Raw genomic sequence first — 25192 nt, 5'->3', positions numbered from 1 at the left:
ACTATCTGTTTGATGGTTGTTTCTTTTTTTTTATTGTTTTGTCTGAAAAATATCCATAAGAATTGTTTACATGGAATAGTTAATACAGAAGGATGAAACAACAGAAAATGCTGGAAATACACAGATCAGTCAGCATCTGAACAGACTTCTCCAGAAATATTAACCTGACTGTTGAACATGCACCTGTTCTACTTTCTCCATATCAAAAAAGCATAGATTGAGGGAAACATGAATGTTAACCGTCTGTATGGAGTCAATTCAGTCACGACAGCGGAAAGACCACATTATAAACTTTTCAACTGATGCCATCTTTCATCTTGGGTATCATACTGTATGTCAACAGCAACGAAAAGGCATTGAAACGGTACAAGGGAAACAAAATAAATACAATACTTTTGCAATTTATGCGACTCAAAGACCGACTTAAAATCAATGCTGCCATGAAAGTAAATGGCATCAAACAGCAGAATTGCCATGGGTGGCACAGCTTTGCTTTATAGAAAAGACAGTAGCAATGAATGAACCTTGAATGCCACTACAACAACAACTGAACTGACCAGTTCTCATGTCACCATTTTAAAAGTGATTGAGAATCTAAATCTGTATTTGATATAGCATTACTTAAGACATTTAGCAGATTCTTTCACCATAAAATGTTAAGATGAAAGTGGTCAAAAGGTCAGAATTGGCACTACATGTTTCATAGGTTGGTTCACTAATACTTCACCTTGAGGGAAAAACAACAAACTTCAACATATATTAATTTGCTAACATCAATAAAATTCAGTATTATTTCCAACTTCTAGCAAAGTAATTCCTATAGGTAAACAAACTTAGCTTACTTTCACAAGAAAAGCTTGCAATTCTGGGAGTATAGAAGTCAAAATCATTCCTTCGCTAGTTTTGTATTATCATATTTCTGTAATATTTGCTCGTTGCCACCAATACTTATAACAAATTTTGTCCCAACCAAATAATTGTTTGTAACAATGAAACATCTATTATAATTCAACAGAAAAGAAACAAAGAGAAAGAAAGAGACAAGAGAAAATGAATGAGATAAGAGTTATTTTTGGATGAAAAGTTACTATTATACAAAGCCAGCATATAGATTACTTTTCCTCAATATAAACCAATTGATAGATCTAGCAAAAGCAACTATGTTTAATCTAGCCTTGATGCAAAGTTTTGTTGGAAATCTGCAATATGACCAAGAATCCTGACTAATTGAACAATTTTGAGTGCTGTTTTACAGGTACATCCAAACATAAATCAGAAGTCAAGTGGTAACATGGGATCAACAATCCAACTTCTTCACATGCATAAAAGGACATAACTACTATAAAAGGAAATTTATCAAACGACTAGATCCCAACAAACAAGAACAAAGACACAGTCATAGACACAGGATCGTAAGCTTGCATACAAATCAAAAGGAGGACCGGTATTAAATTAATATTTTTAATCTTTAAGCCAAAATGCCGCACTAATTCTAAGACAATAAAATTATTCTGAGCTATTGCTCCATTTGTTGTCTTCAAAGTCTTCCTTCTTGAGATAGTGGTAGATTTGGCCTGTGTATTCATAAAGGAGACACTAAGATGTTTCTCCACTGAAAAGAAGTCCTTCTAAGTCAGATACAAAATCCTTTGATCATTTAGCACAAGCTCGCAGAACTTCAGAGCTCAAAGGCAGGAAATCGAGATGCTTCTGGATTCAACATGTCAGACAAGAAGTGAATTGCTCCAGCCATCCCTGTATAGGGCAAAACAGAAAAAAACACAATGTATAATTAGTGCTTTACTTGAGACTAAAACAGAAAGTACAATAAAGCTAAAAAGGTAATGAACAAAATGAGAAAAATTCTCTTTCAGAATGCTTAGAAATTAAAAGAACACTCCAGTTTAGTAAATCATGGTCTCTGTATACCTCTGCTGACAGAGGTGGAATTGTTATTGGAAGCGTTCAAAATTAAAAAGAAAGAAGTCTTCTATAGATTGTTGACTCTTAAAATTGACAAATCACCATGACCACAGGGAGGTGCATCTAAGAATTTTGAAGGACGTAAGGGAGGAAACTGCAGAGGCACTGGCCACAATCTTTCAGTCTTCCCTAGACTCTGGAGAGGTGCCAGAAAACTGGAGAACTGCAAACTTTACGGCCTTGTTCAAAAAAGGTTGTAAGAGATAATCCTCGAAAATACAGATCAATCAGTTTAACATTGATGGTGGGGAAGCTTCCAGAAAAAAAATCACTTGGGATAGAATTAATAGTCACATGGAAGCATGTGAACAGATTAGGAACCATAAGCATTTCCCTAAAAGGGAAATAATGTTTAAGTAACTTGGGTTTGTTTTTGAAGAGAATACAGAAAGGCTGAATGAGGATAATGCTGATATTATGGTATTCATGGATTCCAGAAGGTATTTGACGTACTGCCACACAACAGACTGGAGGAAAATTGTACGCCATGGTATAAAAGGGACAGTAGTAACATGGGAACAAAATTGTCTGAGTGATGGGAAACAGAGAAAAATGGTCAACTGATATATTTTGGGCTGGAGAAAGGTTTGTAGTGGGGTTCCACAGGAATCAGTATTGGGACCCTTGATTTTCCAGATATATATTAATGATCAGGATCTCAGTGTACAGGGGACTATTTGCAAATGACACAAAAATTGGAAGAATTGTAAACTGTGAGGAGGACAGTGTGGAATGCCAAAAGAATAGTGAGCAGATAGGTGATTGGTGAGGTTCAATACAGAGAAGTGTGAGGTGATGCATATTGGTACGAAGAACACTGAAAGACAATACAAAATAGGGGGTACAGTCTAAAGGGGGTACAGAGCAGAGGGACCTGGGTGCACATGTACAGAGATCACAGAAGGTGGCAGGACAAGTGAAGACTGCAATGCACAATGCCAACTTCTCCAAATCATTCTTCTCAATTAAAAGATCAGAAATCACACAACACCAGTTTATAGTCCAACAGGTTTATTTGAAAACAAGTTTCTGCAGCCTTATTCCTCATACAAGTGTTAGTGAGAGAGGTAGTATCAGACACAGAATTTATAAGTAAAAGATCAAAGGGTCATACCATTGATAAGGATTTACGAAACCAACCTAAGATGCTGCTAAATCTTTAATCAGTTAGAAAGTTTTGACTGATTAATATGTATATGTAAATCCCCAAATTCCCTTGAAGATCTTCCCCACTCCTCCACTTCTTGCTTTCAAACAACTGCCAAACTTTAAACAGAGCATTGTTTGCAGCAAAGTACCCAGCCTTCAGCACAACATCACAGACAACACTATATAACCGTCATGGCAACATCTGAAAGACGTGTCAGATCTTCGACACTGACACTACCATCACAAGTGGAACACCACCCACCACGTACACGGCAGATACTCACATGACTCGGTCAATGTTGTCTTTCTCGTACGCAACAAAGAACAAAGAAAGAACAAAGAAAATTACAGCACAGGAACAGGCCCTTTGGCCCTCCAAGCCTGCGCTGATCAAGATCCTCTATATAAACCTGTCATCTATTTTCTAAGGGTCTGTATCCCTTCGCTCCCTGCCCATCCATGTTCCTGTCCAGATACATCTTAAAAGACACTATCGTGTATGCGTCTGCTACCTCCGCTGGCAATGCATTCCAGGCACCCACCACCCTCTGCGTAAAGAACTTTCCACGCACATCTTCCCTGAACTTTCCTTCTCTCACTTTGAGCTCATAACCCCTAGTAATTGAGTCCCCTACTCGGGGAAAAAGCTTCTTGCTATCCACCTTGTCTATACCCCTCATGATTTTATAGACCTCAATTAGTTCCCCCCTCAATCTCCGTCTTTCTAATGAAAATAATCCTAATCTACTCAACCTTTCTTCATAGCCAGCACCTGGTGATCCTCCTCTGCACCCTCTCCAAAGCATCCACATCCTTTTGGTAATGTGGCGACCAGAACTGTACGCAGTACTCTCAATGTGGTTGAATCAAAGTCTTATACAACTGTAACATGACCTGCCAACTCTTGTACTCAATAGCCCGTCCGATGAATGAAAGCATGTCGGTGCCATCTTGACCACTCTACTGACCTGCGTTGCCACCTTCAGGAAACAATGGACCTGAACACCCAGATCTCTCTGTTCATCAATTTTCCCTAGGACTTTTCCATTTACTGTACAGTATGCTCGTGAATTAGTTCTTCCAAAATGCATCATCTCGCATTTTCCCGGGTTGAACTCCATCTACCATTTATCTGCCCAACTCTCCAATCTATCTACATTCTGCTGTAATCTCTGACAGTCCCCTCCCTATCACTACTCCACCAATCTTCGTGTCATCTGCAAACTTGCTGATCAGACTACCTTTACCTTCCTCCAAATCATTTACATATATCACAAACAACAGTGGTCCCAGCACAGATCCTTGTGGAACACCACTGGTCACAGGTCTCCAATTTGGGAAATCCCTTTCCACTACTACTCTCTGTCTCCTGTTTCCTAGCCAGTTTTTTTATCCATCTAGCTAGCACAACCTGGACCCCATGTGACTTCACTTTCTCCATCAGAGACTTCATTCCCTCTCCCGGGTTTGGGGGGAGGGGGAGGACGCGGGCACTCTCTCTCTCTCCCCACAAACCCGTGCGCGCGCTCTCTCTCTCTCCCCACAAACCCGCGCACGCTCTCTCCCCCCACAAACCCGCGCACGCTCTCTCTCTCCCCCCACAAACCCACGTGCACTCTCTCTCCCCACAAACACGCGCGCGCTCTTTTTCTCTACCCCCAAACCCGCACGCACTCTTTCTCTACCCCCAAACCCGCGCGCTCTCTCTCTACCCCCAAACCCGCGCACTCGCTCTCTTCACCCCTCCCCAAACTTGCATGCACGCTCTCTCTCTCTCTCCCCAAACCTGTGCGTGCTCTCTCTCTCTCTCTCTCACTCTCTCCCCCCCCCCCCCCCCCCCCCCACTTGATAAGTGATCTTTCACTTATCAATTTGGTGTCTGATATTCTCACTAACACCTTAAGGAACAGTAACACTCTGAAAGCTTGAGTTTTCACACAAACTTGTTGGACTATAACAGTGTCAATTTCTGACCTTGTTGACCCCAATTCAACACTGACATCTCCACATCATTCTCAATTAAAGATCCCTGATAACATCTGGTAAGTCTCCTCAGTATTATTTGTGAGCAAGAATTGTTCACAATATCTCCAAAGAAGTTTGGCTAATTCCTGGGTGATCTTTATTTTCACAAACTATGCTTCTGATTATAACTTCAAAAATATTCAATAAGCATTTTAAATACCATATCAACTTGCCTTCCCATTTAATGATTTGCAACTACAGACATCAAAAACTCTCTGCTCATCAACCTTATCATGTCTTTTATACCATCTTTCCATATTCAACCTCCCAAAATACATCACCTCATACTCTTCATGCTGCTACCCATTTCACCTTTGTCTATCAGTAAATTTTTTTGCTTGAGATTACATAGCCCAATTCAAGTTTAACATAGTAAAAGATTCTGGATGTGAGTTTGCTCGCTGAGCTGGAAGGTTAGTTTTCAGGCGTTTTGTCACCATTCTGGTCAATCAACAAACAGCTCAGTGCATTACCTTCAAACAAGGAATATGGTCTATCGGGGATACGACATCCATGCGTTCCATAATCCAAACACCATTCAGCAAACTGTAAAAATCAAGCAATATTGAAGTTGTTTTCTGCAATCTGTAATACGAAAGGCGAGTAAGAATTGAACTATCATAATACAAAATATAATAAATGCAGATGTACGCACTGTCAACTGTCCTATTCTTCTTTGTAGGTTTTAAAACAGTTATGGAGCAAAACTGAGGACATACTGATCTTTGTGCAGAATATCTTCTAGCAAAAATCATTAGCAAAAGAAATGCTGTAGAGGATGTTGGAGGAGCTTTCGTGAGTTGCTTAGTTTGTTACATTTAATTTCTTTAGACTTCAAAGCATTTTGATATATTTCAGGCCGTTTAAGAGTCACTCACGTTGCTGAGTGTGTACAGTTGCATAGAGAAGACTAAGTAAGGATAACTTGTTTTTCTTTCCTGAGGGGCATCAGTGAACCAAACGAGTTTTACAACAAACAGCAAGTGTTTTGTGGTCATTGTTTCATAATAAATTCAATTCATAAATCTAGAATTAGAAGTTAAGTTCTATCAATTACCAGGATGTGAGTTAAACCAATATTCCCAAAGCTGGTTAAGTGACGCTATTACACTGTGCCCCTCCCTTTTTAAAAAAAACCCTGCAAAGAATGCCCCATCCCCAAATAAAACTAATGCATAAATAAGGTTCCCCATGGTAGGCAGATGGTGAAAGTGAAGTTGCATGGGGTCCAGGGTGTACTAGCTAGATGGACAGAGAACTGGGTGGGCAGCAGGAGACAGACTTGTAGTGGAAGGGAGTTTCTCAAAATGAAGAACTGTGACCGGTGGTGTTCCACAGGGATCCATGTTGGGACCACTGTTGTTTGTGATATAAATAAATGATCTGGCGGAAGGTATAGATGGCCTGATTAGCAAGTTTGCAGATGACACTAAGATTGGTGGAGTAGCAGATAGTGAAGGGGACTGTCGGAGAATGCCACAGAATACCGATAGATTGGAGGGGTAGGTGGAGAAACAGCAGATGGAGTTCAATCCAGCCAAATGTGAGGTGATGCATTTTGGAAGATCCAATTCAACAGCAAACTATATGGTAAATGGAAAAGCCCTGGGGAAAATTGATGCACAGAGAGATCTGGGTGCTCAGGTCCATTGTATCCTGAAGGCGGCAACACAGGTCGATAGTGGTCAAGAAGGCGTACGGCATGCTTTCATTCATCGGACGGGGTATTGAGTACAAGAGTTGGCAGGTCACGTTGCAGTTGTATAGGACTTTGGTTCGACCACATTTGGAATACTGCGTATAGTCCTGGTCGCCATATTACGAAAAGGATGTGGATGCTTTGGAGAGGGTGCAGAGGAGGTTCATCAGGATATTGCCTGGTATGGAGGGCGCTAGCTATGAAGACAGGTTGACTAGATTAGGATTATTTTCATTAGAAAGGCGAAGGTTGAGGGGAGACCTGATTGAGATCTACAAAATCATGAGAGGTATAAACAAGGTGGATAGCAAGAAGCTTTTTCCCCCCCAGAGTGGGGGACTCAGTTACGAGGAGTCATGATTTCAAGGTGAGAGGGGAAAAGTTCAAGGGAGATATGCGTGGCAAGTTCTTTACACAGAGGGTCGTGGGTGCCTGGAATGCATTGCCAGGGGAGGTGGTAGGGGTGGGCACGATAGCATCTTTTAAGATGTATCTAGACAGATACATGAATAGGCAGGGAGCAGAGGGATACAGATCCTTGGAAAATAGGCAACAGGTTTAAGTAGAGGATCTGGATCGGTGAAGGCTTGGAGGGCTGAAAGGCCTGTTCCAGTGCTGTCATTTTCTTTGTATTCCAGCTAGAATTCTTTAACCATAGTACTTGTAGATCTCGTTACTGTTTGGAGATTACCTGGTGCAGATCACTACTGCAATTTACAATGGTCATTGATTTCAGAGGGTTCACCTCAGCTATGTTTGTATCATAATGTGATGGCTACCATTGCAGCTGGGAGAAAACTACATATTGTCTTTATATATCATTTATATTGCTCAATTGTGGGAATGTCCTGAGTACTGTAACAGTGCAAGTAAGTGAAGTGACTGACAGTTGAAGCTATGATCCAGATCATTTGATGAATCCTCTAAAAGGTGAGTAGATTGTGAAGACAAGCACGACCATAACAAAATCAAGCCAAATTTTCTTGAAATGGCATGGTCTGTGATTTGGAGTCAGTCGTATGACCATAAGAAAGGAATAGGCCATTTGTACACAAGCCTGCTCCACCATTCCCCATGTCTGGTTTCCTGACTTTTTCTCGTAATTCTTGATTCTCCTACTGATCGATAATCTATCTCACCCTTAAATATATACAAGAACTCTGCCCCATAGCTCTCTTTGGCAAGGAATTCTAAAGACTCTAAACATTTTCTCGTCTTAGTCTTAAAATGGCTCCCTTTTATTCGGTGACGATGCTCCCTCGTCCTAGACTCTCCCATGAGGGGAAACATCCTCTCAGGATTATCTTGTCAAGCATTTTAATGATTCTGTATATTTCAATGGGATCAACTTTTGTTTTTTTAAACTCCAGTCACGAGAGACCAAATTTATTTAGCCCTTGCTCAGAAGACAATCTCTTCATACCAGGGATCATCTCGGGCACTTTCTCTGAAGTGCCTCCAATGAAATATCTTTCTTTACATTAGTCAAATATGATTTCCTTTCCTTGAAGCCATGCTGACTCTGATTGATACGGTTATGATTTTCCAAATGTGCTGTTGCTTCCTTAATAATTAATTCCAACATTTTTCTAACAACCACTGTTTGACTATTTGGCCGATAATTACCTACACTTCGAATCCCTCCCTTTTTGAATACGGGTATCACAATGGCAGTTTCCCAATCCTCTGGTACTTGTCCAGAATCCAAAGACTTTGGAAAAATTATAATGCATCCACTATCTCTATTGTTACTTCTTTACGATCTTCGGATGCAAGTCTTCAGGGACAGGGGTTTATCTGCCTTTAGCACCATTAGTCTGTCTTATACTACCTCTCTAGTGATGGTACTGAGTTGATTACTGAATAGACTGGGATTATATTCATTGGAACTCAGAAGATTGAGGGAGGGATCTTATAGAAACATATAAAATTATGAAGGGAATAGATAAGCTAGAAGTAGAGAGGATGTTCCCACTGGCAGGTGAAGCTAGGACAAGAGGGCATAGCCTCAAGATTAGAGGGAGCAGATTTTGGACTGAATTGAGAAGGAACCTCTTCACTCAGAGGGTTGTTAATCTATGGAATTCCTTGCCCAGTGAAGTAGATGATGCTACTTCAGTAAACGTTTTTAAGGCTCGATTTTTTTTTGAACAATAAAGGAATTAAGGGATATGGTGAGAACACGGGTGAGTGGATCTCAGTCCACGAAAAGATCAGCCATGATCTTACTGAATGGCGGAGCAGGCTCGAAGGGCCGAACAGCCTAATAGCCTACTCCTGCTCCTAGTTCTTATGTACTTAATTCCTCCCCTGCACTCTTTAGTATTAATGGGATATTTTAAATATCTTTTATCACAAGAGCTGATGTAAAATTTCTGTTTAATTTCTCTGCCATTTCCTTATTCCCCATAACTATCCCTTAAGATTCATTTTTTAAGAAGTCCCTGTTCACTTTGACCTTGCTCTTCCTTCTATACTTAAAGAGGCTCTTATGCTCAGCTTTTATATTCCACAATAGTTTGCCCTCAGTTTCCCCCCCTCCCCCGACCGCCGTCACAGATCTGCTCACAGTATTCCAAGTGGGCTTAATCCAGGGTTTTGTATAACTGCACCATAATTTCTACATGCCTTTCAGCCCTCTAGATACAAAGGTCAGCATTCCATTAGTTTTCTTGGTTTTTTTTGTACCTGTTTTGTGACATGTAAAATATCTATGCACCTGAACCCCTAGAAAATACCCTGATTTATCCTTCTTACATTCTTATACCTGCTTACCCAAAGTCCACCTGCCACAGTTTTGCCCATTCACTCAGCATAAAATTAGAGAGAGAGATTGACAGACTATTATGTACAATGTTACAACACTACCCAACTTCACGTCATCAGCAAATCTGAATATATGCCTTTCTCTGCCATTATCCAAGTTATAACTAGCAACATGAATAATTGAAGCTCTAACTCAGATCCTTGTGGGACGCCAATTTCCCAGCTATGTCAGTAATTTGTCCTCAATTCCGTGGGCTTCTCTCTTAGTTAACAGTGTCTTATGTGGAACTTTATCAAATGCCTTCTGGAAATCCATACGAAACAACATCCATAGACATTCCCCTGTGCATGCGTTAGTCACCTCTTTAAAAAATTCAATGAGGTTGTCAAGCGTGACTTACCTCTCATGAATCTATGCTAGCTCTCACTGATTCACTGAAAATTTAAGGTGTTCAGATACCCATCCTTTGTTATCGACTCAAGTAATAGCTATTTTGAATCCCAATGATAATCCAATCAGGCATGTTCCTGTTGATCTATATTAACTCATCAATACCAAATGCTATCAATTTAACAGTCTCATTCCCCTCTATCTTCATAATCTCCACATTCATTTCCGTTTCCCCAGAAATATCTGTTTGGCTAGCTCTTGCTTCTCAAGCTCCACCACAGCGCCACAGCTTTAAACACCCATGCTGTGTTATCTAGGTTCCAAAGAATGGAATTCACTCCTCACATTTCATAACCTCTGTATCCTCCGTTTCTCCTTTAAGGCCCTCTACAACACCTTGATCCAACGTTTAGCCACTCGTTCTTTTATGTTCTTCCTTGTCTAAGCATCCATTTTTGTTTCATGATACAACTTTGAAGGGCTCGCATGTATCACTTAGCTCAGTTGTCTAGATAGCTACTGTGGTGCAAAATAATGTTAATTGTGCAAGCAGATATTTCTTGGGTGTACTCCTCCCTTTTCCCTTGCTGATATCATATTAGCATCCTCACATAATGAGACATTTCAAGAAATAAAAGAGTGAAGTGCTTTGGGAGGTTCTCCAAGTTAATGTAAGGTAAGGTAAAATCGCCATGTCTTACCAGGCCAAAGGGCTGCTCTCTAGTTAGGGAGAGGCAGACAGAGCGAGAGAGCGCGAGAGAGCGCGAGAGAGCGCGAGAGCGAGAGAGCGCGAGAGCGAGAGCGAGAGAGAGAGAGAGAGAGAGAGAGAGCGCGAGAGAGAGAGAGAGAGAGAGAGAAATGGTGGTGGTTTAACCCAATCATCACCATGCCTCCGATAAGAGGGGGAATTTGAAAAGAAAAATCCTTCATTGTAACCTTAGCTGGTGTGGGAATTAAACGCATGCTGTTGGCGTCATTCTGCATCACAAACCAGGGGTCTAGTCAACTGAGTTAACTTAGGCAGGGGGGTCAGTTAATTTCAAAAAACAAACTCAAAGAATATGAAGAGGAACCAAATCAGATTTGTAAAGTTCACTGTTCTTTTTCTCTCCACAGATGCTGCCAACCTGTTGCTTTCTCTAGTATTTTCTCTTTACATTTCAGATTTCCAGGATTTGCAGTATTTTGCTTTTTATAAAAATAATATAATCTTTGCATTGTGGATGGTAATTACTTTTCATCTTACCTTACAAGCTCTGTACAGGTACTTTTTATCACGAGTCAACTTGTATAGAGAGAGGAAAGCGTATCCGTTGCCTGCAGTTCCGTGGCAGATACCATAACCCTTCCGCAGCAGCCCTCGCTGCCAGATAACATCACTACACTCCACTGCATCTCTCAAATACTTTTCTTCTTTAAAAGTCTATGTACAAAAAAGTAAAAATAAAGATTTTAAATTCAATTTCAACTTTAACAAAAATCACATAGTGAATGTCAAATGCTATGGTTCGCAATACATAAGTAGACTTTAGAAGTCTTCAAGGATGCTTCCAAAAAAAAAGTAGTTGACTTACACACCAATTACACAGTGAGTTGTTGATCCAGAAGTGGGTGATCACCACTTTGAAGAATGTCATAACACCAGTAATTCATATTAAATGTGACGCAGCATATTGAATTATTTGTATAATGATACCTTTAACCACAACTGAAGTGTTTTATAGAACATAGAACATAACAGCACAGTACAGGCCCTTCGGCCCTCGATGTTGTGCTGACCTGTCATACCGATCTCAAGCCCATTTAACCTACACTATTCCATGTACGTCCATATGCTTATCCAATGACGACTTAATGTACCTAAAGTTGGCGAATCTACTACCATTGCAGGCAAAGTGTTCCATTCCCTTACTACTCTGAGTAAAGAAACTACCTCTGGCATCTGTCCCATATCTTTCACCCCTCAATTTAAAGCTATGCCCCCTCATGCTCGCCGTCACCATCCTAGGAAAAAGGCTCTCCCTATCCACCCTATCTATCCTCCTGATTATTTCATATGTTTCAATTAAGTCACCTCTCAACCTTCTCTCTAACGAAAACAGCCTCAAGTCCCTCAGCCTTTCCTCGTAGGACCTTCCCTCCATACCAGGCAACATCCTAGTAAATCTCTTCTGCACCCTTTCCAAAGCTTCCACATCCTTCTTATAATGCGGTGACCAGAACTGTACACAATACTCCAAGTGCGGCCGCACCAGAGTTTTGTACAGCTTCACCATAACCTCTTGGTTCTGGAAGAACCCTCTATTAATAAAAGCTAAAACACTGTATAACAGTCCTGTCAACGGAAAACTTGGAAAAGACAATGCCAAGATCAGCAATATAAAGTATGTTTTTACACTGTATATATAACACATTGATCAAAATAATGGAGAAGAATCTCTCATTGATTTCAACATCATAATTAGTGCCCAAAGAGGGAAAGAATTTAGAGAATGGTCACAAAGAATAGCAGGGATTATGTTATTTGCTAATGTTACATCAAAATGACTGGGATGTTGATAAAGCAAGAGTAGTGATGCCAACTGAATTCAGAAACTATTAAAACACCAGCAGTTTTACTTGGTTTATCTTTTTGGGACTTCCCATTAAAGCATGACAAACAAGACTGACATCTTACATTACCTACAATCATTCTGGCAGACAATTTTTTTCAAGCAGACCAGCATTGTGTGACAGGAAGACTTATTACAAAATTATAGCAATAATCCAGGACTATAAAGTGGACCACTGAAGGGAGGAGAGCTAGCCATACCGACGTGCATTGTGTTGATGTTCCTGAGGGGACAAAGGCACAGGCCATTGGTAATGCAGAGTTCACTGAATGTTTTCTAATTCACTTTGACTGTGGTATCATTAGAATCCAACTCTGGATCAGAAATGCTTTTTCACTTTCAAGCATGACCCCACCATAAACAACAAGCTTTCCTGCCAATTCAAAGAAGTGAATAATTTCAGTTTTTCACATTTTGTGCACTGACAGCATCCCATAATCTGATAACGAAACCACATTCATAAATAGAATATTGGGACGATTCCGTATATCGATTCACAAATTCACTCAACCAACATTATTTGACATACACAAAAACCCCTACACGAAATACTACGTTCAGCATGGTATTCTTCAAGGAAGAGAGAGAATGCTAATTTATGTATTCTATGGAATTGAAGTTCCTTATTCCCTCAAATAACTTTATTGAATCCTTTCTACACACTCTCCAATGCTTTTGCACTTATAGAAGAGTGTCATGCCTCGAGAACAGGGAACAATATTGCAGTAGAGGCTGAACTAGTCCTTTGCACAAATTTAAGACAACCTTTTTGCTCCTGCACTCAAGTCTTGCCTTTCAATTATTCTCATTCTAAGGGTTGGCCAAATTATAAACAATCCTTTTTCAGTCTTCTATTCTTTGTTGTTTTTGCTCCTTGTCTCAGAGACCAGTCCACATCTTTACACTGTCCGTCCACATTGTCTTGAATCTGCCTTACGCATGTTTTCCAGTCGTTGTGCCTTGCATAATCCTTTCATCCCCCTTAAACACTCCTCTCCGATTTGCATCACAGCCTAAAAATACGTGAACTTTCCAGATATCACTGTCAAGAATCAATGAACAGAGAAGAGGCTCTTCAGCTCATCAATTCTGTATCTACACTTATTTTCCTGTACATGGCTCACAGCATTTAATGTTATGCCATTTAAATGCTCATCCACATACTGTTTAAACGGTTATGAGGTGTCCAGCCTTTGCCACCCTCTCAGGGAGTGCATTCCAGATTCTCACCACCCTCTGGAAATATTTTTCCTTAAAATGTTGTCTATATCACCTGCCTTGCACCTTAAAATTATGACCCCTTGTTCCTGATCCTTCAAAGAGCAACAGCTGCATCCTATCCACCTTATCAATACCCATCAATTTTGTGCAGTTCAATACGGATGCCCCCTCAGCCTTCTCTGCTCTAAAGGAAACAATCTGAGCCTATCCAACCTATCAATACAGCTGAAATGCTCCAGCTCAGGTAATATCCTGGTGAATCTCCTCTGCACCTCTTCCATTGCAAACACATCCTTCTCATTGTATGGTGATCAGAACTGCACACAGAATTCCAGCTGTGGCTAAGCAAAGTCCCAGCGCCAACATAACTTCTGTACTCTCATAATCTATGCCATGACTGATAAACGTAAGTGCCCTGTATGCCTTCTTAATCAACCTATTAGTTGGTCTTGTCACCTTCAGGAATCTGTGGACAAGAACCCTCATGATCCCTCTGTTGCTCTGAGCTTCCTCATGTCCTGCCGGTCACTGAGTACTCCCTTGTCTGGTTACTTCCTTCGAAGTACGTCACCTCACACTTAGAGTTAAATTCTATCCGCAACTGATCTGCCCATTCTATATAAACAGGATATAACCCATTTATATCCTAAGACTTCTTCATCACTATTAACCATCTGGTCAATTTTTGTGTCATCTGCAAATGTTATTTATATAACAATGTGGAGGGGATGATAAGTGGTATAGATGACAAACAGTAACAGTCCCAGCTCTGATCCTCGTGGTACACCACTGGATACTGGCCTCCATCTCCTACCAGTAAGCTAATTTGGATCCATCTTGCCGAGCTTCTGGAGCCACTGCCTGAAGTAAGTTCCTTTTTAACTCATTTTTCTCAAGACCTATTCACTGGTCTATCAGACTGACTAAACGTGACACAGGTGATACTCATCAGAATGTTTTCATTTCAAATGATCTTATTTAAAGTGTATCACTCTTAAAATCGCTTGCATGCTATTAAGCAATGGATAATGAATGTTTTATTAACTACTCCCTCAACCCTTTCCTGCCATGTTCAACAAGTAATGCTCCTATATGCTCGGTTATCGCTGCTCCTGCAACACTTTAGAACTGTACCCTTCATTTTACATTGCTTGTCTTCTTCCTAAAATAATGAATCACTTCGCATTTACTTGCAACAACAAATCTGCCCAACTTGTCTATCCTGCTGCAGTTTTACACTAACCTCCTCACTATTCACAATGCTCCCAGTTTCAGATCATTCATAAATTTTGAAATGGCACTCTGTATACAGAGGTCTAGACACTAACATATTGGAAAAAGAAAAGGTCCTAACTCCAATCCCTGTGGATCTCCACTAGAACCCTTCAAGGCCATAAAAGAAATCCATTAAGTGCCACTATTTCCTGTTATTTAGCGAATTTCATATCATGTAGCTTTTTACTTCTTGAGCTATAATTTCATACTTTTATTAATTTTGCTTCAGATCCTATTTCAGGTTGTCGCTTATCATGCCACATAGTTGGTTCTGTTCTTAAAACTCACATGTATCTTCTTAGCAACACAGTTTATATCACCTGTTGGATCCCATGTAGCAGCTTACAACATATGGAAGCAAAACATGCATTGCTGGGTAAAAAATTGAGACTGGCTTCTAAATGGGAGAATAATATTTAATAACCAAAAAAGTAGTGTCACCTTGTACACCTTGATCCACAGAAGATACTGCTCTAACATGCAGAATATTTTCAATAAAAGAAAACTTTCTTTTTGAAAATTTGTATTCAGTTACAACAGTCCACATCATCATTTCTAGCAATGTCATTTACAATGATGCTAGATACCACATTCAGGAGAATAACAATGTAAATCACTCACTTTGATCTCAACCCTATTGCAGGTGCACCAGGTTTCAGACAAAATAAAACAGCTCACCTTGAATCCCTTCCTTACCAGCACACTGACTGAAGAAATCAGCAACGTTGAGTGTGAAAGAAAGTGAATATATATTAGGCAACATCTAATTGTGTGGGCTTACAGCAATTGAGCCAAATTGTAGAGGATGGATTGGGAAAAGCATTAATTATGTCATACATGGACAAAAGAGCTGAATTCTAGAGGTGAGGCAAGAGTGATAGTTCTTGACATCAAGGCTGCATTCAACAGTGTGTTGAATCAAGGAGCCCTAGCAAAACTCGAATCAATTGGCATCAGGGGGCAAACTCTTTGGTGGCCGGAGTCATACATGACACATAGGAACATGGTCATGGTTGTTGCAGGTCAGTCATCCCAACTCCAGGACATCTCTGCAGGAGTTCCTCAGGGTAGTGTCCTAGGCCAAATCATCTTCAGCTGCTTCATCAATGCCCTTCCCTACATCATAAGGTCAGAAGTGGGGATGATTGCACAATGCTCAGCACCATTTGTGACTACTCAGATACTGGAGCTGTCCACGTTCAAATGCAGCAAGATTTGGACAATATCCAGGCTTGGGCTGACAACTGGCAAGTAACATCCATGCCACACAAATGCCAGGCCATGACCATCACCAATAAAAGACGGACAATCTAACCACTGCCTCTTGGCATTCAATGGTGAGACCATCGTTGAATCTCCAACTATGAACATCCTCACGGTTATCACTGACCAGAAACACAACTGGACTCATTACATAAACACGGTGGCTACAACAGCAGGAACTACAACAGTTAGGAACGCTGTGATGAGTAACTCACCTCCTGACTCCTCAAAGATTGTACACCATCTACAAAGCACAAGCCAGAAGTGTGATGGAATACTTCCCACTTGCCTGGATGAGTGCACCCCAACAATACTGAAGAAATTTTACACCATCAAAACCACAAAGCAGCCCACCACATCCACAAGCAGTCACTCCCTGCAACACCAATGCTCAGTAGCAGCTGTGTGTACTATCTACAAGATGCACTACAAAAATTCATCAAAGATCCTTAGACAGCACCTTCCAAACCCACAACCACTTCAATCCAGAAGGACAAGGGCAGCAGATATATGGGAACACCACCACCTTCAAGTTCCCAATCCAAGCCACTCACTGTCCTAACTTGGAAATATATCACCATTCCTCAACTGTTGCTGGGTCAAAATGGCATTGTGAATCAGCCCGCAGCAGGCAGATTGTAGCAGTTCAAGAAAGCAGCTCATCACCACCTTCCCAATGGCAACTAGTTACGGGCAATAAATGCTAGCCAGCCAGAAACACCCACATCCCACAAATGAATAAAAGAAAATTACTATGAATAACATTGTGTTAATCTAAAGAGCTACCAAAATACATGCTTAGTTTGCTCCAGAAACTTAGCATCATCTGTATCTTCTTCCACTTCGTCATCTAGCTGATGAACGTGAATATGAGCTTTGAGGGATAAAAATCAATTGGGCCAGATCTTCTGTCCAGTGGCAACGGAAATAAAAAAACAGGCTCCTGGCATGCCTCCCTGAGCCTGGAGGAAGCCTCACTTGATTGAAATTTCTATTCTTGTTTTATCCAAGCCTGCAAATCTTCCTACACCCCGATGGAACTACCAGGGATGGATCAATGGAATCTCTCCAGAGTGAGCTCAGCAAGCACAGCAGAATCAAAGAGGCTCACTAATAACTTACCTGAATTGAGCAGGTTCAAGTCAGTTTGTGAGTGGACAATCATGGACCAGTTGCATGGTTGTTCAGCTGGCAAGACTCAGGACTGATTCTGGGGGCACTGGTAGCAGTTTTGGTCTCCTTATTTAAGGAAGAGTATCATTTTATTGGGGGCAGTTCACAGAAGGTTCACCAGGATGATCCCTGCTATGGAGGGATTGTCTAATGAGCAAAGGCTAAACAGGTCGGAACTCTGCTCACTGGAGTTTAGAAGAACAACAAGTGATCTCATTTAGACATATAGGATTCTCAAGGGGCTTGACAAGATAAATGCTAAGATGATGTTTCCCCTCATGGGATGGTTTAGGACCAGAGGACAGAGTCTCAAAATAAACAGTATCAATTTAAGACTGAAATAAGGAGAAATTTCTTCTCTCAGATGGTTAACAGTCTTTGGAACTCCTTGCTCTAGAGAACTGTGGGGGCAGAATCATTTTTGTATATTTTAGACTGAGATAGAGAGATTTTTGATCAAGAGGGTAATCAGGGATTATGGGGAAAGGACATTAAAGTGCACGTAGGGAATGTCAGATCAACCACAGTCCTAGCGAATGGTAGAGCAGGCTCAAGGGGCTGAACAGCCTACTCTTGTTCCTATTTCTGAAAATCTTACTGTTATAGTGCTCAGTTCAATTGTACTGGCTAATCATCAAGCTATTTCAGATATTAACTAATGTAAAACTGGTTGAGCTACGCATCCAAATAAGTCCAAAGTATTTGATCCAAATCTCAGTCATTAATTTCAGTATCAAGGATACTTGCAGAGGGTTCTCATAGCAGAAATTAGCCCACTGAGTGTAAACTTCTTAGTCAATTTCTGTATGTGCACAGTTAAGGACTTCCATAGAGTCCTTATACCCATCTCTCAATTTAAACCCACTTTGATGATCGGACCCAGATGGCGTTAGCCATAATTACATTACAAAAGCATCTATGATAATAAATCATAGCTAGAAAAAGTAAAATTGTCTTGTAATTCAAATACTCACTTTGTAAGACTGAATCAACATGTGTATAACACCAGGAGCACCATGGCACCAGTGGACCAGTCTGTCAGTTTCATTGCTTAATGATGAAGGGTAGTTTCCAGACCTAAACTTTTTGTGTCGCACATAGTCCACACTGGGTTTTACTAGCTCCATGAGGGTCTCCTGCTCCAACTTTGAGCCTGGCTGGAACACAAACAAGCTTTCAAAATATAGAAAATTTCATTCAAAATTTATAAAATGGAGTATCATTTTAGTATAATAGAGGTTAGATGACTATACCTACAACAATAAAAGAAAAATAAAACAAACAGCAAAAGATGGTGTAAGGAAAATGCAGGATAGTGGGTTCAGCTCTAGATTTTCCTATCAGCAATTCAGGATAGCATTATGGAATCGGCTTCACATTCTAAGTCGAAACCAGAGTAATTGAGACCTTATAGATATTCATGTATACTTCACTTACAGTTACTAATGGACCTGCCAAATATTTCTAACATTTGTAATTTTAGAATTTTTACAATATAGGCAAAGAATGTATGTCACAACTACAGTCTTAGTATATTTACTTTTGTGGTGAAGCAATACTTCATCCCATCACGTTCAATTGGTATGCTAAAGAATTAGCAGAAATGGTAGCACTCTGACTGAAAAGGTTGTATTAGGTTGTGGGTGAACGTTCAGTAACAAGGAGATTATAATCAGCCCAAATTTTGGGGTCAGCGACAAATAAAAGGCATTATTACTACACTTGCCCACAGACATTCTCTGGGTTTTTGAAGTGTGCAATAATGGAAAAACCAAAACAGTTTGCCACTACAGGTGATATGGAACCTTTGCGAAAAAGGGTAACTAACAACGTCACCTTCAAGCAGGTTGAAGAATTCAACTGAGGCAAGCATGGGCCAAACCAGGAACTGCAAGTTTGAGCCAGATATTCTAAGTAGAATTATGCATGGAAATTGAAACAAAAAATGGGATTGAGAGTGAGTGAGAGAGTGAGAGAAATGAAAACCATTGAAAGCAAGTAAACTTCCAATAATAATCAAGGACAGAACAAATGAAACTCTGTACTTTGAATATTACATTTCAGTGCCAGAGAGAATGTTGGACAGAAACTGAGCTCTTGGCACATGCATTGAAAATTCTCTTAGATTAGATTTCATATCCCAACCTTTTCAGGCACATTGAAGCTGTACTTGGTGGGAAATCAAATAAAGTTGACATCTGAAACCAACCTGCATTAGCATATAGTAGATCCCTGCCAGGCCATGAGCTGCTCCAACATACTGTTTTTTGTGCCATTGATACAGAAGAGGACAGCGTTCAGTTTTGCGTTCTTCCTTGGATAGATTCTTGCCAGATTCGATAATGGCATTAACTACCTGTTTGATAGATTAGTGTAGGTGGAAGGAGAAATCAGAAAAAATATTTTGGTTCAAAAATTCTACAATTGTTACAAAGATGAATGTGAAGTTCTCTCGTTAACAAATCATTTATAAAGTACAGTCATACTCCTTGCTTTATTAATTATGTTTTAATAAATCAATTAAACATTTATTTCAAAAGAAAATACATGCAACATATGTTTAAGTCATCAATTTCTATAAATGAGATTCACAAGGTCCTAGGAAGCTATAATTACAATGAATGTTACCCATTTTTATTAAAGAAAGGACTTTAAACACAATGCAACTTTGTGTCTAATTTTGTAGGCAACTGATTCACGACATTGAACCATTGTGCAATATCTTGACAGGCAATGCCATTGTGTAAAAGAGCTGGTAGAGACTATCACTTATAAATGAGAATGCAAATTATAAATTAAATGTTTGTGATTTCGAAGCACAAAAGAGGTGACTGAGACATAGAAACATGGGACCAGGAATAGACTATTCAGTCCTTTTAGCTGGTTCTATCACTTAATAAGATCATGATCACTCTGTGACCTAACTCCGTACACCTGCATTAGGCCCATATCCAGCTTAATAAAAATTTGTGTCTCCAATTTAAAATTAAAAATTGAATTACCGTCAACTACCATTTGAGGAAGAGTATTCCAAACCTTCATTACTCTTTGCATGTAACATCTCTCGTCAATGGTCTGGTCCTAATTCTTAGCCTGCGCTTCCGGATTCTAGAACTTCGACTGGGGAAATAGTTTATCTTTATCTAGCCCAACTTTCCCCATTAGTATACTAAGATCTCAATTAGAACATCACTTACATTTCTAAATTTAATGAATAAAGTCCTAATTTGTCTAATCTTTCCTCACAAAATATAACCCTGAAGTCTAGATCTCATCCTTGTTCACCTGCATTGAACAGCCACCAGGGCCAAAACATCCTTGCTAAGTTGTGGTGCCCAGATCGGCCTATAGTGCTCCATTGGGGTCCAACTAGGGTTTGAATAACATCTGCATCCCTACACGCCAGCCCTTTTGATATGAAGGCCAGCACTGCATTAGAATTTTTGACTTTTTTTCATCTGTTCGTGGCATTTTAAAGAGCTATGCATCTGAATCCACAAACTTTGTTGGACATCTGCTGTATTTAGCTTCGTGCTTTCTCAAAAAAAAAATCCTGATTTATTTTTATTGGTTTGAAATGAATCACCTCACTCTTGCTTATATTAAAATCCAACTGCCACAGCTTTGCCCATTCACCTAATCTATCAATATCTTGGACAGTGGTCCAACATTTACAAGTAGTGAAGAAAGCACACAAACATAATTTTAAAATGGCAAGGCTATGAGGTACAAATCCAAAGAACATTGTAATTGTATACGATCACAGTAAATTAACAGCGAACTTTGTAAGCCCTTGACAATTATGAAGTCGATCACTAGAAATGTATCAGCAGATCGCAAATATGCTAATGTGGTTCCTATATTCCAAAAATGGGGTGACCAGTCAGACATGAGAACACTTTAAAATTCAAGCATAATTAATAGAATGACCTAACAGACATGCACTTGATTATACAAATAAATTTCAGCACCTAATAGATAGCAGTTAGCTTGTCTTTTGAAGAGGAAACATCTTCCTGATCAATCTCCTGCATTTTTTGAGTAGTGACAAGTCAAATAGACTTCAAGGAGCTCCTTGACATTCTGTATTTAACAACATTAAACTTCTGAAAGGCATTTGGTAAAGTTCCAATGAAAGGCTGATAGCTTAAGCTGTGAAGAGTCAGCTGTGAAGAGTCGAGGCAAAAATTGGAATGGATAAAATAAAAAATTAGCTCAGATCAATAAATACAATTAAAAGAAATCAAATTTGACAGGGCATTGGTTGACAACAGGCATGGTACTTAAATGCTTTTTTTGGGAAGTTAAATGACAGAGTTAAAATGACATTGCAAATTTGAATGCATCATTGTGTCAAGCTAGATGGAATACTGAAGCTAGCTCAGAAATTATAGAAAAAAGTGTTAAACAAAATATGCATGTAGACAGAATGGGAGATAAAATTTAAATGGACAATTAAAGCATGAAATAGAAGAAATGTGATGACTACATTTCTCTAACCTCACTTGTAGAATAAATGTGATGTTAAATATGTACAGGCAATGCCAAATAGCAATCAACAATCCAGTATAATCTTAAGCAATAGAATAAATAGATAGATTTAGTGACCAGGATACACATTGGCAAATTCAAATTCAGATGCTAAGACACAAGGTAGATACTTTGTGCAGAAGAGAGTGACAAGGCTAATACCATGTCAAAAGGATCAATTTAGGGAGAAAGTCTTAAGTCTAGAAAGGAGATACCAAAAATGTGATCTTAGAACTTTAGGATAGTAATAACTGTGGGAAATTTTGAAACAGTTAGATAACACAACAGAGCCCCTGGAAATGTTTTTGACAGATGAATGTAAATGAGAGGAGCAAAATGGTTTCTCTCACGTATGAGAAATCAAGGGTTGAAGAGCATATAAAGTTGAGACTGAATTATTCAATCAATTATTTAAAGTACAGGAAAGAGGCATTACAAAATGTACTCAACGTGTTTTCTTCCACAAAAAATGTGATTGTACAACAGCTTTCATAATTTTTTAATGCCAAGGAACAACACTGCACTGGTGTTACAGCATCATCCAAGTCCAACATCTAACATGGCTTTAACACAAACAAATCAGCACTACAGAGACCAACTGCAAATGGATGTCACATGCCTTCATTCTGGTCCATTCACAAAGCAGAGGAGAACTGATTAGCCACTTATGCCGTTTTCTTCCTTTAAATGCAGTTGAACAAGAAAAATTGCCCACTGTGACACCTTTTAATTAGAACACCCAGGACTGGATTATTTTTGTCACTAATGTTACCAAGTAATACATTACACCCAATACTGTACAGTGATCACAAACAGCAATTCCAAATGAATGGCTAAATTAATTTAACTTTGATGGTATTCATTGAAACTGCATGATGGCCAGAACCTTGGGAGAGCTTCCAGATTTTCTTCAAATCATGAAGATATGAACAAACAGCAAGAATAGATCATTCGTGCCTTGGAACCATTCAATAAGGTCATTGCTGATCCAATTTTAACCTCAATTCTACATTCCTACATATCCCTAATAATCTTTCATTCTTTTCAACAGCCTATCTACCTCTGTCTTAAAAATATTTAAAGGTTTCCTTTTGAAGAAAGGAATTCCGAAGATTTGCAGTCCTCAGAAAAAATGTTTCCTCATCTATTTTAAATGAGCACCCCTTATTTTTAAATCATGACCCCTTGCTCTAGACTCTCCCAACATCCATTTGGTTCAATCCCCTCAGGATCATGTTTCAATTTCGTCACTTCTGAACCTTCGAAACTCCAGCGATCACATAGCTAGCCTTTTTAGCCTTTCCTCAAAAGGCTAATTCACGCTATTAGCCTAGTAAAACTAAATTGCAATACAAGGTCTATAACTTTCAACTGAAAAAGTAAACAGGGTCTCATCTCATTAAAAGGAAAAACAGTTTTCCAACAATGCAGTACTCCACGTCAGTATAACATTTAACATATCAGTTCTTTTCAAATTATACTGTTTGAGGATCAGAGATAACAAGATGTAGAGCTGAATGTCATCTGCTCCTCAAACAGAGATAATGGATTCTCCAGCATCTGTAGTTCCTGAGATAAGGTGTGGAGCTAAAATCTGACCCCACCACCAAAGACATTTTTCCGTCCCCACCCTTGTCTTCTTCCCGGAGGGACCACTCTCTCCGTGACTCCCTTATCCGCTCCACACTCCCCTCTCGCCGCACCACACCCAGCACATTTCCCTGCAACCGCAGGAAGTGCTACACCTCCATACCTCCTCCCTCACAGCCATCCCAGGCCCGAAGAAGACTTTCCACATCAAGCAGATATTCACCTGCACAAATACCAATGTGGTATACTGCATCCGCTGTGGCTTCCTCTATATCGGGGAAACCAAGTGGAGGCTTGGGGACTGCTTTGCGGAACACCCACACTCGGATCGCAATAAACAATTGCGCCTCCCAGTCGCGAACCATTTCAACTCGCCCTCCCATTCCTTAGACGACATGTCCATGCTGGGCCTCCTGCAGTGCACAACGATGCCACCTGAAGGTTGCAGGAACAGCAACTCATATTCCGCTTGGGTATCTGAGATGTTAATGTGATAACATCCCATTAATTTATAGAAGTATAGAAATCAAGGTCTTTTATCTGCATTTGATTCCTATACAGAGACTTTAATTTAAAGAAGTAAAATCTTTTATCTACCTACACATAGCTTTGCAGGCACTGCCCTGAAGCTTCCTGCCCAGTTAGGAATTCAGTGTAAAGCTTTTGTAACTCCTTATCTTCTCACACATCGGTATGCAGACACTGTCTTAAGCTTCCTGACTGAATTAAAATTAGAAACAAACTGTTTCAAATAGGGTTAGGTGGGGAAAATTTGTAAAGGCGTGAAACCTCTAACGCATGTAACTTCTGTCGCTGACAAAGGGGCCAGGGCACTGACTTTGTTCTAGCCAGACACACTGGCAACTTGAAATCACAATCTGTCATGGACAACAACTTGAAATTGCCTCCTGCCATTAGCAGCTACTTAACTAGCAATCAATACTATATCCTGAGATAATGGGAACTGCAGATGCTGGAGAATCCAAGATAATAAAATGTGAGGCTGGATGAACACAGCAGGCCAAGCAGCATCTCAGGAGCACAAAAGCTGACGTTTCGGGCCTAGACCCTTCATCAGAGAGCACGATACTATATCCTGGTCTTTTATGTTGTTGATGTAATAATTGTTTGGTATCCTGTTTTTGTCTGTTGTAGTAATTGTTTTATGTATCATGTCATTGTAAATTGTGAAATCATTTTATGTATCATGTCTTTTGTAAAAGATAAAAAGCGGGGCCTGTCCACTGCTCAGGGAGAATTACGTGCGAGACTCTGCACTCTGTGCCGGGTTGAGTACAGTGATTCTCCACAGCTTGTAATAAAAGAATTTGTGTTTTTCTAAACAGGTCAGTGTCTTGTTATTGCAGCAAGTCCGTGAGGGTCTCCGAAAACGAACCTGACAAACCCTGCAGCCCAATGGCATCAATGTGGATTTCACAAGCTTCAAAATCTCCCCTCCCCCTACCACATCCCAAAACCAGCCCAGCTCGTCCTCACCTCCCTAACCGGTTCTTC

General features: G+C 39.9%; 1 protein-coding gene across 2 annotated transcripts in view; it reads right to left on the bottom strand.

The window, feature by feature from the left end:
- Positions 1–8: 8 nt before the first annotated feature.
- The window catches only part of lancl2 (LanC lantibiotic synthetase component C-like 2 (bacterial)), an 86055-nt gene continuing 60871 nt past the window's right edge, over positions 9–25192 (bottom strand). For both annotated transcript variants that reach the window (XM_059638091.1, XM_048563522.2), the window contains 5 exons: positions 19767–19913; positions 18532–18714; positions 11260–11436; positions 5631–5703; positions 9–1755 (listed from right to left, as the gene is read on the bottom strand). In XM_059638091.1, the coding sequence (XP_059494074.1) occupies positions 1679–1755; positions 5631–5703; positions 11260–11436; positions 18532–18714; positions 19767–19913 (657 nt within the window). In that variant the 3' untranslated portion in view covers positions 9–1678. The remainder of the gene's footprint in view (positions 1756–5630; positions 5704–11259; positions 11437–18531; positions 18715–19766; positions 19914–25192) is intronic.

This window comes from Stegostoma tigrinum, chromosome 2, assembly GCF_030684315.1.
Source record: "Stegostoma tigrinum isolate sSteTig4 chromosome 2, sSteTig4.hap1, whole genome shotgun sequence".
Classification (NCBI taxonomy): Eukaryota; Metazoa; Chordata; class Chondrichthyes; order Orectolobiformes; family Stegostomatidae; genus Stegostoma; species Stegostoma tigrinum.
Note: the sequence above shows the minus strand (reverse complement) of the source record. Positions and strands in the feature narration are given on the sequence as shown.